The sequence below is a fragment of the Dipodomys ordii genome, unplaced genomic scaffold (genome assembly GCF_000151885.1).
Source record: "Dipodomys ordii isolate 6190 unplaced genomic scaffold, Dord_2.0 Scaffold14, whole genome shotgun sequence".
In the NCBI taxonomy this organism is placed as follows: domain Eukaryota; kingdom Metazoa; phylum Chordata; class Mammalia; order Rodentia; family Heteromyidae; genus Dipodomys; species Dipodomys ordii.
In genome coordinates, this window is record NW_012267230.1 from 5031160 (window position 1) to 5043971 (window position 12812).

Here is a 12812-nt window from a genome sequence, read left to right on the forward strand (position 1 = left end):
CTCAGCTCTTCAGCTCAAGGTGAGCGTTCTACCAAGGAACCTGATTTTGCAATGCTGGTGCATTATCCCCCACACCCGATTACCCCCACTGGGACTGAAGGACCCTAAGTGGAGAGTCCCTTTTTTTCAGAGGGAAACTTCACAAACCCTCACCTGGACCCAGTGACAGGTCCACTTGTTGCGACGAACACCTTTCCAACCTGTTTCTTCCAGCAGGAAGACTGGGGGTTGGACACTAGTGTTCTACAGTTTTCCCTTTCTGGCCCTCATACTCTACTATGCCCAGCTCCACAGAGCTGTGTAGATAATACTACTGGCATAGAAGCCAGCCCAGAGGAAAGAGGTTCAAAGGGCCTGGGGCCACCACTTGGAATCAGAAGAGCATGAGTTAGGGTAGCAGAATATCTGCCTTGAGTTTCTCAAAAATGGCAGTGCAGCCCTAGAACTCTCCTGGTTACTCTGGCAACTGCCAGCTGAGCAGGCTGGGTTTGGAATGGGGTGAGGGTTGTGGATCAAGAATCCCAACAAATGTATGAGCCAAGAAGGGATCAGGGTAGAGCCTGAAATTGCCAACTCCATCCTGGGCCATCGGGTCCCATGGGTGCCAGGTGCCCTCCTGCATAAGGAAGCTGAAACAGAGAGGGCAAGATTTGTTCACTTTTAATTCAAGTACCCAGTATGGCAGCCCCGCCTGAGGATGAAGCAATAAATAAACGATTGTCTTCCCAAACAATAAATAAATATCCAAGAAATAAATACGTGGCAAGAACTGAAGGGGCTTTAAGTTACTGGGTGGGGACTGAGGGGGTGGTAGAGCTCAGCTTGGTCTGAGGTGACTATGTTGGAAGCTGTTCCCAAACTCCAGTCCTAAAGAGGAAAGGAAGCGGTTAAAAGATCACTCCATCCGGGGTTTTGGGAGCTCCAAGCCAGGCCTGGGTATCCCACCTTGGAGAGCAGCAGCAAGTCCCTAACAGCTCTGGACAGGACAAGTTCCAAGGAGCGTAGTAGCTGGTAGGTATAGAGTAGCTGGGGCCAAGACACTTGGGGGGGCCAGGACACTTGGGGTGACACCTGGATGGGGCTGCCCAGAGCCCCTAGGGACAGCCCCTTCTCCTCTTCTTCCTCTTCTTCCTCCATTTCCTCCCGGGGGGGACTGAATCCTGCAGCCAGCACCTGTAAGGAAAGAGCCTCAGCTCACACACAGGCCCCAGGGAGAACCTGAATAAATCCCAGTGCCGGGCACTGGTGACTCACACCTATAATCCTAGCTACTCAGGAGGCTGAGGTCTGAGGATGGCAGTTGAAAGCCAGCCTGGGAAGGTAAGTCTGTGAGACTCATCTCCAATAAACCATCAGAAAACCGAAAGTGGCGCTGTGGCTGAAAGTGGTGAGTACTACCCATGAGCAAAAGAGCTCAGGGACAGCACCCAGGCCCTGAGTTTATGCCCCACAACCAAAACAAACAAATAAACCTCAGTGCTCAGCAACTCCTCATGACGTCAGTAATTCCAAAGCCATGTTTTCCTCAGCCAGCTTGGCTTTAAATTTTTCAGAGTGTCTTCCCACGTTATATGCATTTGTGTGTGTATGTTGTGTGTGTGTGTGTGTGAGTGCCAGTCCTGGGATGTGAACTCATGGCCTGTTCCTGAAATTTTTTTGCGCGAGGCTAGCACTTTACCATTTGAACCACAACTCTATTTTCAGATTTTGGGTGGTTAACTGGAGATCAAGAGTCTTAAGACTTTCCTAAGCCAGGCTGGCTAGAAACCAAAATCCTCCAATCTCAGACACTTGAGCAGCTAAGATTAGAAACATGAATTGTCTGCACTCAGTCTGGTTTTTTTTTCCCCCTAAGAAAATGGAAGGTAAGCCAGGCACGGTGGCTCACGCCTGTAATCCTAGCTGCTAAGGAGGCTGAGATCTGAGGATCGCAGTTCCAAGCCAGCCTGAGCAGAAAAGACCGAGAGACTCTTATCTCCAATAAACCACTCAGAAAAACGGGAGTGGGAGTGGCACTGTGGCTCAAGTGGTAGAGCACTCGCCTTGAGCTGAAGAGCTCAGGGACAGCACCCAGGCCCAGAGTTCAAGCCCCATGACCAACAACAACAACAGAAAAAGAAAATGGTGCTGAGAGCCAGTGGCTCATATCTCAGCTACTTACTCAGGAGGCTGAGATCTAAGGGTCATGATTCAAAGCCAGCCCAAGCAGACAAATCCATGAGACTCTCATCTCCAATTAACCATCAGAAAAGCCAAAAGCAGAGTTGTGGGTCAAGTGGTAGAGCACCATCCTTGAACAGAGTAAAAGCCATGTAATAGCACAAGGCCCTGAGTTTAAGCCTTAGTAGCTTCGTAGCTGCGTGCACGCACAGGTGCACACGCACGCACAAGTGCACACTGGAGAAAGGAGGAAAAGAAAAGACGAGAGGGAAGTTATAGAGCTCTGTGATGGTCGCAGAGTTGAGTTTCTTTCCCAGGACTGTTCTTGAGGCTGGAATTCAGGGAGATAGGGTACAAAGAGTTCCTCTGCCATTAAGGATTATCTCCAAGCCGGGTGCTGGCGGCTCACGCCTGTAATCCTAGCTACTCAGGAGGCTGAGATCTGAGGATCGCGGTTCAAAGCCAGCCTGGGCAGGAGAGACCGTGAGACTCTTATCTCCAATAAACCACCAGAAAACCGGAAGTGGCGCTGCTCAAGTGGTAGAGCGCTCGCCTTGAGCTGAAGAGCTGAGGGGCAGCGCTCAGGCCCAGAGTTCAAGCCCCATGACCGACCCAAAAAAAAAAAAAAGGATTATCTCCAGATTTTACTTTCATGAAAGGTAAAATTTCTGTTGCCCCTTGCAACACTCAGGAGAAGTCAGCGAATCAGAGGGCTGGGCTGTCGGCCTGCTGTTGACAGTGGACACTGACGTCATTGGAGACCAGCCCCTAAGCGCAGGCAGAAACTCAGGGAGCAAAGCCTAAGTGTGTAATCCACACTTTCAGGGGGTCTGGAGTCTCTTCCCCAGATGTCCTCAACCTGAGGGCAGAGGAGATATTTTTTTTTAGGGGGAGGGCTAGTCCTGGAATTTTGAACTTGCCTTCAGGCTTGCTCAACAGGCACTCTAGCCCGGCGCCGGTGGCTCACGCCTGTCATCCTAGCTACTCAGGAGGCTGAGACCTGAGGATCATGGTTCAAAGCCAGCCCAGGCAAGAAAGTCCGGGAGACTCTTATCTCCAATAAACCACTAGAAAACTGTAAGTGGCGCTGTGGCTCAAGCAGCAGAGTGCTTGCCTTGAGCTGAAGAGCTAAGGGACAGCGCCCAAGCCCAGAGTTCAAGCCCCATGACAGACAAAAACAAAACAAAAAAACAGACACTCTACCAAATTTTTTTTTGAGGTGGGGGCATTCCTGGGCCTTGAATCCTGGACCTGGGCACTGTCCCTAAGCTCCTTTTGCTCAAGACTAGCACTCTACTACTTGAGCTACAGTACTACTTGTGGGTTTTTCTGCAGTTAATTGGAACTAAAAGTCTCACCACCTTTCCTGCCAGGGCCTGGCTTTCAACTGCGATCCTTAGATCTCGGCCTCCTGAGTAGCTAGGATTACAGGTGTGAGCCACCAGCTCCCAGATATTTTTCAAATAGGGTCTCCATTTATGCCCATGTTAGTGATCCTCCTATTTGCACTTCCCACATAGCTGAGATGACACTCCATAGCCAGTGTTTTATATGTTGAAATGAGACTTGAGAAGTTTTTGCCTGAGTTTGCCTTGAAACGTGATCCTCAGATCTAAGCCTCCTGAGTAGTTAGGTTTGTACCTATATGAGTTACTGTACTCAACTCTTTTTCTTTTTCTTTAGTTATTTTTCACATAGGGTCTCCCACTTTTGCCCAGGGTTGGCCTCAGACTTATTCTATCTATACCTCCTGAGTCATTGGGATTACAGGTGTGTACCACATGCCTAGTATAAGAATATTTTTTAAGGCAGACAAATAATTTTGTATGTGATTTTTTTTGGTCGGTCATGGGGTTTGAACTCAGGGCCTGAACGCTGTCCCTTAGCTCTTCAGCTCAAGGCTAGTGCTCTACCACTTGAGCTACAGCGCCACTTCTGGTTTTCTGGTGGTTTATTGGGGATAAGAGTTTCACAGACTTTCCTGCCCGGGCTGGCTTTGAACTTCGATTCTTAGATCTCAGCCTCCTGAGTAGCTAGGATTACAGGCATGAGCCACCGGTGCTGGCTTGTGTGTGATTTTTTTTTTCAGTCCTGGGGCTTCAACTCAGGGCCTAAGCACTGTCCCTAAGCTATTTCTTTGCTCAAGGCTAGTGCTCTGCTACTTGAGCTACAGTGCCATTTCCATCTTTTTCTGTTTATGTGGTACTGAGGCATCAAGCCTGGGGCTTCGTGCATGCTAGGAAAGCTCTGAGCCACCACTGAGTCTTGTGTGTGAGTCTTGGAGTCAATTCCACTCTACCTGGAAATGGAGATGCCTCTGGAGATCCCGGAGATCCAGCCTTGTGGCCCACAGCTGCCTCCTCTCCGAACTGGTCCAGCCCTCCTGGCCCCCCAAGCTTCTCAGCAGTTCATGGAAGGGCTGCAGGCTCATGGAGAGGAAGCAGAGGCGCTCTGGGTCCTATGAAGAAGAAAAGAGTCAGCAAAGTAGGCCACAGGCCAAGCTAGGTCAAGGATGGATGACCTCATCAAGCCCCACCCCCTCTCTATCTGGATCTTATTTCCAATTCAGCCTCCAGCCTCCATTCCATTCTCCATTTTTTTTCCCCTCCTTTTTCTTTTAAATTTCGATGCACATACTGGGGCTTGGACTCAGGGCCTTCTACCGTTGCTTTTTACTCAAAGTTAGCACTCTACCAATTAAGCCACAACTCCACTGCTGACCTTTTACTGGTTAATTGGAGATAGGAATCTCATTCATGGTACTGGGCACTGGTGGCTCTTGCCTACAATCCTAGCTACTCAGGAGGCTCAGATCTGAGGATTGTGGTTCCAAGCCAGTCTGGGCAGAAAAATCTATGAGACTCTTATTTCCAATTAACTACTCAAAAAAGCTGCAAGTGGCACCGTGGCTCAAATGGTAGAGCATGCACCTTGAGCAAAAGAAGCTCAGGGACAGTGCCGAGGCCCAGCGTTCAAGCCCCATGGCCAGAAACAAACAAAACCCCAAAACAAACACTAAATCTCATGGACTTTTCCTGTCCTGGCTGACTTTGAACCCTGATCCTCAGATCTCAGCCTCCTGAGTAGCTAGGATGACAGGCGTGAGCCACCAGCAATGGCCCCCAATTTGACTTTCAACATATCCCCTCATCTCTGGTCGTTCTCATTTCCGTCACAATCACCAGCCCATCTTTTCCACATTAACCACTCTTCCCAAACCCCTTCCATTCCCACCTTACTTCTTCCGTGCCCCGTGTCATTCTCATGTCTTTCCTGACCTCCATTGATGCATTCGACCTTTTATACCCAATGACACATTCAGTCTCCTCCAGATTCTCTCCCTCAATTCATCTCCCACCCAATTCACGTCATCTTGTCAGCCCCAGCCTTACTACAACACCTCCCTAGTCCACCCCCCAACCCCTCAACTCACAGAAAGATGGCGCCAGGCCTGGAAGGTCAGGGAGACATTGGGGAGCTTCTCCCCCAGAGGCAGCAGATCCAGGCTCACTCCTGGCAGGCGAGATTCAGCCTGAGTAATAAGGTCTGTTAGTGGGGGACCAGCAGGACTTGAAGGGGTTCCCCGATCCCCAGAGCCAGCTGTGTTAGACTCACAAAGTGGTGGGCCTGATCCCGAACTTCTGAGAGCAGCTTTCTGGCGAGATGCAGGCTGATGGTGAACTCTCTATGCAACTCCTTCAGGCTCTGGGGCGGCCTTGGGAACCCCCAGACACCAGCTTGTACCAGAAGCAGGGAAAGCAGCAACAGGCTGAGCCCTGGAAGGATGGAGAACTTCAGAGAAGGAAGGGAACCAGCTTTTCCTGAGCCTACACTATGATCAAGCACTGGGATCATCACTTTAGTTTTCTCTCCCCTCCCTCCCTCCCTCCCTCCTTCCTTCCCTCCCTCCTTCCCTCCCTCCCTTTCTTCTCTCTTTCCTACTATTAGGCTTAAATCCAGGGCCTGGGTGCTGTCTCTTAGCTTTTTCCACTCAAGGCTAGAGTTCTCCACTTAAGTCACAGCTCTACCTCTAGCCTTTTGGTGGCTAATCAAAGATAAGTCTCACAGACTTTCCTACACAGGCTGACTTTGACTTGAGATCCTTGGATCTCAGCCTCCTGAATAGCTATGATTACAGGCGTGAGCCACCGGCACCTGACATATTCTCCAGTTTTCAAAGAAGGAAAGTAAGGGCCAGTGGAGGGAGAGAGAGCCAGGCTTGGATTCCAAATCAGCCCACACAAAGCCCGCAGGTGTCCCAGGGAACTCAGAGAAGGCAGCCATCCTGTCAGGCAGATCTGGGGACTCTCTGTTCTGCTAGGGATTCCTCAGGCTCAGCCAAGCAGCTGGAACACTTTAAATGTCCCCCTGCCAGCCCCAGGTGGCTCTCTCCCAGGGAGTCAGAAGGACAGGCTGGTCCAGCCTCCTCCCTGGCATCTGGGTGACTGGACAGGAGTCTGCCTGGTGCAGATCGCAGAGTGAGTATGGGAGGGACAGGGGACAAAAAGGGAGAGCAGCCAGGAATGGGAGACTGAGGCTGTTTGTCCTTCTGGCCTCCCCTTGAGCAAGTCCCTTTTTCGTTCTGGGTCTCAGGTCCCCAGATGTATTATACGGTGGCAGAATGGCTGCCAGAGTGCCTCAAGTCCCATGTTTTCCTGGAAAGAAGGAAGCCAGAGCCATGTGGTGGGGGCTCTGGGAAGAAGCCAAGGGTCAGCGGTTTCTCCCTCAGAGCAAGGAAATCTAACAATTACAAGCATTTCACAATTCCCCTCGAAACCTAAACCAAAACCGACCCCAGATCCAGCCCTGCTCTCGCTCATCTCTGGGATCCTGGTGTGTCCATGCACAATCTTGTAAGCCCAAGCCCTGCTCTTCCATGAATCCTCAGCAAAGACTAAGAGAGAGCTTTGGGAGCTGTCCATGTGCCCCCCCCCAATCCATAAACTTTCAGTGGGATTTGGCAATGTCTAAGATCTCCTTAAGTGGCTTATGACCACTCTGACTCTCTGGCATCCTGGAGATATAAAGCAGAACAGGATTCTTCCTGTTCTCTAGAGGGTGGGGGTGTACAGTGAGGACCCCCAGACCCTGGTAGGTAGTGCTCACTTAGATTGAACTGTGCCAACTCCTCCTTTCTTCCTTCCCATTCTTGGGGGCTCTGGAGCCCCCAGGCCATCCCTACCCTCTCTGGTCAATTCTGGGCTCTTGGGCTCTGTCTTCATCCTCCAACCTCAGCCCTACCTGGCCCTGCCATCTTTTCCTGTACTCATAGTTCTTTTTTTTGCCAGTTCTGGAGCTTGAACTCAGGGCCTGGGCACTGTCCCTGGGCTTCTTTTGCTCAAGGCTCGCACTTTACCACTTGAACCACAGCACCACTTCTGGCTTTTTCTATATATGTGGTACCGAGGAATCAAATCCAGGGCTTCATGCAGGTTAGGCAAGCACTCTACTCCTAAGCCACATTCCCAGCCCCTACCCGTAGCTCTTGCCCCTGCTTTCTTCAGCCCCCAACTACAGACTGGAATCTTTCCAAGTTAATCAGTCCTATTGGCTCCCGAATACATAAAAGCCCTCCATAGAGCTAGGCTCACTTAGGTGGCTCATGTCTGTAATCCTAGCTACTCAGGAGGCTGAGAGCCGATCATCAAAGTTCAAAGCTAGGCAAGAAAGTTCATGAGATACCCAAAAAGCTTGCTGGAAGTGGAGGTGTGGTGACTCAAATGGTAAAGTGCCATCCTTAAAGGAGCAAGCTAGAGGACAACACCCATACCCTGAGTTTAAACCCCAGTATGAGCACAAATCAAATCAAATCAACCTAAAGCCTTCCACTTCAGTAAAGCTGTCCCTCTCCCCTCCCATTCCCCAGTCAGACCCAGAGTCTTGTGGCCAAGATGCAACCCCTCACCCCTTAACCCCATCCCACCCTGTCCCCCTCTCCCATCCTCAGCCCAATCTCCAGCAAGCCTCCCTCCCCTCTACCCAGCCTCGGCCTCTGACTCACGCCAGCCAAGGTCTCCTGCCTCCTGGCCCATGTCAGGGCCCAGCCTGCGAGTGCAGCCATCTCGTGAGTAGGGGGGTCTTATACTGGGGGCTGCACCCGGTTTCACTTTCTATCCTGCTTGTACTTTCGGCTTTGTCTTCACTCAATCTTCCCTCTTCCCCACCCTTGCTAAAATGGGGAAATGTAATTTCCCTTCCCAGGGGGAGGGGGATTAGGGGTGACGGGAAGCTGGGGTTTCAGTCGATCCAAGCTTTGCTGTCAGGTCTAGCCTTCCTTCAATCAGGTCTCTCACTCCTGGACAAGCTGTCCAGGTCTATCCATTGGTGGGGCTCTGAGACCCAACCCTGTCCTGTCTTCTAGTAGTCACCAAGACCATCATCCATCCACTGTCCTCAGCAAGATGGATGGCCAGGTAAGGGGATTGCCCACTGGGGCTTTGAGTCATCTTCGCTCTCTTGGTTTACCAGACAACTGAGGTTGTACGGGAAGTCAGAGCTCCATGGTGGCTGGATGTGTCTTTCGGTGTGGTGATCAGGGGCTCAGTGTGCCATCCTCAGTGCTGGCACAAAGATGGATCATCTATACCTAGACTCTGGGATGGATGAGACCAAGTCCAAGGCCATGTCTGAGGTCAGAGTCAGCTCCATCCAAGGCTAATGGCCTCAGTCTTTAGCCAGAGTCATAGAGAGGATTAAGGCTCAGTATATCCACAGTCCAGACTTGCGTTGGGACTGGATGCAGAATCTAGAGCCAATATTCTGGCTCTGTTTGGTTTTGAAACTAGAGCAAAAGCCTGTGCCAGGCATAACCAAAGATCTGGCTGAGACACTGACTTAGAAAGACTTAGTGCAGACTCAGGCTTGGGCTTGGGATAACACAGTTCGGTCAATGCTCCAAATCCGGGCTCAGCCTGTGGCCGTTCTGCAGTTGTGTGAAATCAGGATCAAGGCTCAGCCAGGACCCACAATAATGCTCACACTTCTGGTCTACCGAGACCGCGGTGGCACTCCCTGCCAGGAGGCCCTGCCTTGCCACACCCTGGAATTCCCATCTTCAGGGAGAACATGGGGGTTTCTTAGTCTTCCCCAAGCTGCCACTTTCCTTTGGGGACTTGTGGGGTTTCCCTGCTGGGTCCCTGCTGTGAGACAGAAACCAAGGGGGCTTCCCCTTCCTGTACCCCACCTCCTCACTCCTGCTTGGGCACTGACCACCAGCACCACCTGAGACAAAGTGCCAAGAAAGTATCATCTGCAGCCTGTGAGCTGTGCACAGGGCTATGGATCCGAGGAGAAGGAACTTGGGCTGCAGGGGTCCAGCCACGGCATCAGGTGGTTTTCCCAGCAGCGCCTCCTAGTGGTGGCAGCTCTTCCTCGACTTCCCAACAGGTGGGGCTGCTTATGGGAAGCATGTTTGATCACAACTTCCAGAGCTCTTGCCCGTCTTAAGGCTCCCTGAGATCCTTTGCCCTGTTCCTTTCTCTACCCTTCAGCAGGAAGCAGTTGATTCCACCAGACACACTCCCATCCTCAACCTATTCCCCTCCAGCAAGTTTACACTCATTGTTTTCTTTTTGGTGCATGTGTGCTTGAACTCAGGGCCTGGGTGCTGTCTGTCCCTGAGCTTTTGTTTTTGCTCAACCACTTGAACCACAGCTCCACTTCCAGATTTTTTGTAGTTCATGGGAGATCAGAGTCTCCACATACTTTCCTGCCCAGGCTGACTTCAAACTATGATCCTCAGCTATCAGCCTCCTGAATAGCCTGGATTACAAGCATGAGACACCAGCGCTTGGTTTAGTTATTTATTTATTTTTAGTAAGGTCTTCCTCAAGAGGACCCTATTTATTATTGGCTGAGATGGGGTGTCAGGCATTTCTAAAATAGCTAGGATCAGGTCCTAGCACTCTGTTTATGTTCTTGGAAGATGGTCCTGACCAGTGTGTGGCCATTTGGGTCTCAGTTTCCACAAGTGGGTTTTGGTGGATGGGCCTGTGGCTTGGGTTAGATCCAGGGGAAAATGGAAGGGATGTGGCCAGAAGGAGGAGAAAGGAAACCAGAAAGACTGAGGTATGGACTCTAATGTAGACCTCAGGTGAGTCACGGACCTGATTGAGACCTCAGTTTCCTCATTGAAACGTGACAGAAGTTTTCAAGGGTGGTTACTAGTATTACGTAAGGAAATAAAAACTGATTGGGAACATGACCAAAGGAACCATGAGCTTGGTTTCTGGTTCTGGGAACACAAAGAAAGGAACCATGAGCCTGGTTTTTGGTTCTTTCCCAAGCCTGAGGGACACTCCTGGGCTCAGAGTGGAATTGCATTCTGTAGACGTGACTTCAGGGTTGCTTCTTGGAGAGGAGTCTGCTTCAAGACACACAGAGACAGAATGAGGATTGGGCTTCATGACCCTATTTCCAGCTTGGGCTGGAGGGGAACCCCTGGACTCTGTATCAGCTCTGAGGCTTGGAGTAACCCTTAGGTCCAAAATTTCATCAAAACTAAGATTTAAGTGAAATCAAGATGGCTCATGATGGTTCATACCTGTAATCCTAGCTACTCAAAAAGCTGAGATTGTTGTACACCCCCCCCCCCGTCGTAGGACCCCCACCAAGAAGACCACCGAGAGTCAGACGTTCCAAAATGCAAAAGCAAAGCTTTATTCAGGCGGGCTGCAGCCCGGGCCTGGTCCCACACACCGACTCAGCGGAGCTTAGGAGGAGAGTCCCGAGCTGAAATGTCACAGGGTTTATAAAGGCAAAAACTACAAAGTTACAAAAGGAGAAGGAGAGAAAAAAAAATCACAGACTGACAAATTTACAGCAACTAGAGGCGTCAGCAGGGCATTCCAAGGTGATAAGAGGTAGTAGGGAGTTATCAAACTGGCTGGGTCTCAATGGGCCATCTGGACATTCCAGAGCAGTTAAAGCTTAGCAGGTAGTAATTGGTGGTCTGTTTATCTTGGGCCAGCTTGGTCATCTCCTGAAGTTTGTGGGGACCCAAGGCCAGCTATAGTACAAAGTGGGGCCTGACTTCAGAGTAGCTTTGTTCAAGTAATCTATGGTTTAGCAGTTTCAGCACAAACAAGATGGTTTCTGAAATTCAGGTGGGCCCAAGGTTAATATGAGCAACAGAAGGGTTACTGCTTCAAAACGAAGCCACTTTTAACTCTTCAAGATCTGAGGATCGCAGGTTTTTATTTGTTTGTTTTTTATCAGTCTTGGGGCCTGAACTCTGGGCTTGGGCACTGTCCCTCAACTCTTCAGCTCAAGGCTAAGTGCTCTACCACTTGAGCCATAGCACCACTACTGGTTTTCTGGTGTTTTATTGGAGATAAGAGTCTCATGGACTTTCCTGCCTGGGCTGGCTTTGAACCCTGATCCTCAGATCTCAGCTTCCTGAGTAGCTAGGATTACAGGCGTGAGCCACCAGCACCCAGCTGAGGATTGCAGTTTGAAGCCCATATAGGGAGAAGGTCTGTGAGACTCATCTTCAGTTAACCACCAAAAAAAGCCAGAAATGGAGCTGTGGCTCAAGTGATAGAGCATTAACCAGAAAAAGCCAAAGGACAGCACCCAGGACAGACCCGAAACCTTAAGTTCAAGCCCTAGTACTGGCACACACACACACACACACACACACACACATGCACACATGTGAGCGCCCCCCCCTCCCGCGCCCCCTCCACAACTGTCCAGTGGAAAAGTCAAGGGAAAGGTAGAAATCTGGAAGCTTCCAGGACATTTGGGGAAATCCTGACGCAGGCACAGCTTTCCCTCTCAAGACAGGGAGCTTAAAGGAGGCCCACAGTCCCTCTCTTGGTGCAAGAACACCAAGCCTGAAAACCGTGATCCTCCTGTTTCTACCTTGAGGCTAGGATTTTCCTTTCCTTTCCTTTCCTTTTCGTATCAGTTCTGGAGCTGGAACACTCAAGGCTGACACTCTACCACTTGAGCTCCACTTCCAGCTTTTGGGTGGTTAGTTGGAGATAAGAGTCTCATGGACTTTCCTGACCAGGCTGGCTTTAAACCATGATCCTCAAATCTCCGCCTCCAGAGCAGCTAAGATGATAGGTGTAATCAACAGGTACCTGGCATTCTTTAAAGATTTTTTTTGGTAGGTTGTGGGGCCTGAACTCTGGGCCTGGCACTGTCCCTGAGCTCTTCAGCTCAAGGCTAGTGCTCTACCACTTGAGGCACAATGCCACTTCCAGCTTTTTCTGCTAATGTGGTGCTGAGGAATCGAACCCAGGGTCTCATGCATGCAAGGCAAGCACTGGTACAAGGCATTCTTTCCTTTTTTGCAAGTATCTGGTCTTGGCCTCGGGGCTGTACTTGCTTTCCTTGCTCATCTGGTACTCTACCAACTTGAGCCATGCCTCCAACCTTGCTTTTTGCTGGTTAGTTTGGAGTCTTGTGAACTTTTCTGCCTGAATGGCCTCAAACTGAGATCTTCTGAACCTCAGCTTTCTGAATAGCTAGGATTACAGGTATGAGCCAGCAACAGCTGGCTAGCTGGCTTTCTTCCTTTCCCTCCTTTCCTTCCTTCCTTTCTCTTTCTCTCTTTCTTTCTTTCTTTCTCTCTCTCTTTCTTTCTTTCTTCCTTCCTTCCTTCCTTTCTTTCCTTCCTTCCTTCCTTCTTTCCTTTTCCTTCT

At 50.3% G+C, this 12812-nt stretch overlaps 1 protein-coding gene across 2 annotated transcripts; it reads right to left on the reverse strand.

The window, feature by feature from the left end:
* Positions 1 to 48: 48 nt before the first annotated feature.
* Il27 (interleukin 27) lies at positions 49 to 8192 on the reverse strand. 2 transcript variants are annotated; one of them, XM_013011139.1, is made up of 6 exons: positions 8162 to 8192; positions 5776 to 5936; positions 5594 to 5692; positions 4460 to 4618; positions 946 to 1173; positions 49 to 867 (listed from the first exon to the last, which is right to left on the reverse strand). In XM_013011139.1, exons 1-6 carry the CDS (start codon positions 8190 to 8192, stop codon positions 781 to 783), a joined length of 765 nt encoding a protein of 254 aa, XP_012866593.1. In that variant the 3' UTR covers positions 49 to 780. The 2 variants fall into 2 exon arrangements, with proteins under 2 accessions (XP_012866593.1, XP_012866595.1); XM_013011141.1 differs by having other exon boundaries at positions 804 to 1173.
* Positions 8193 to 12812: the final 4620 nt, after the last annotated feature.

Coding starts and splice junctions, on each gene's coding strand:
- Il27 (XM_013011139.1), bottom strand. CDS start 8,192: ATGGGCCAGGAGGCAGGAGACCTTGGCTGGC. Junction 5,937..8,161: donor GGCAGGAGACCTTGGCTGGC/GTGAGTCAGAGG, acceptor CCATCCTTCCAG/GGCTCAGCCTGTTGCTGCTT. Junction 5,693..5,775: donor GGGATCAGGCCCACCACTTT/GTGAGTCTAACA, acceptor CTTATTACTCAG/GCTGAATCTCGCCTGCCAGG.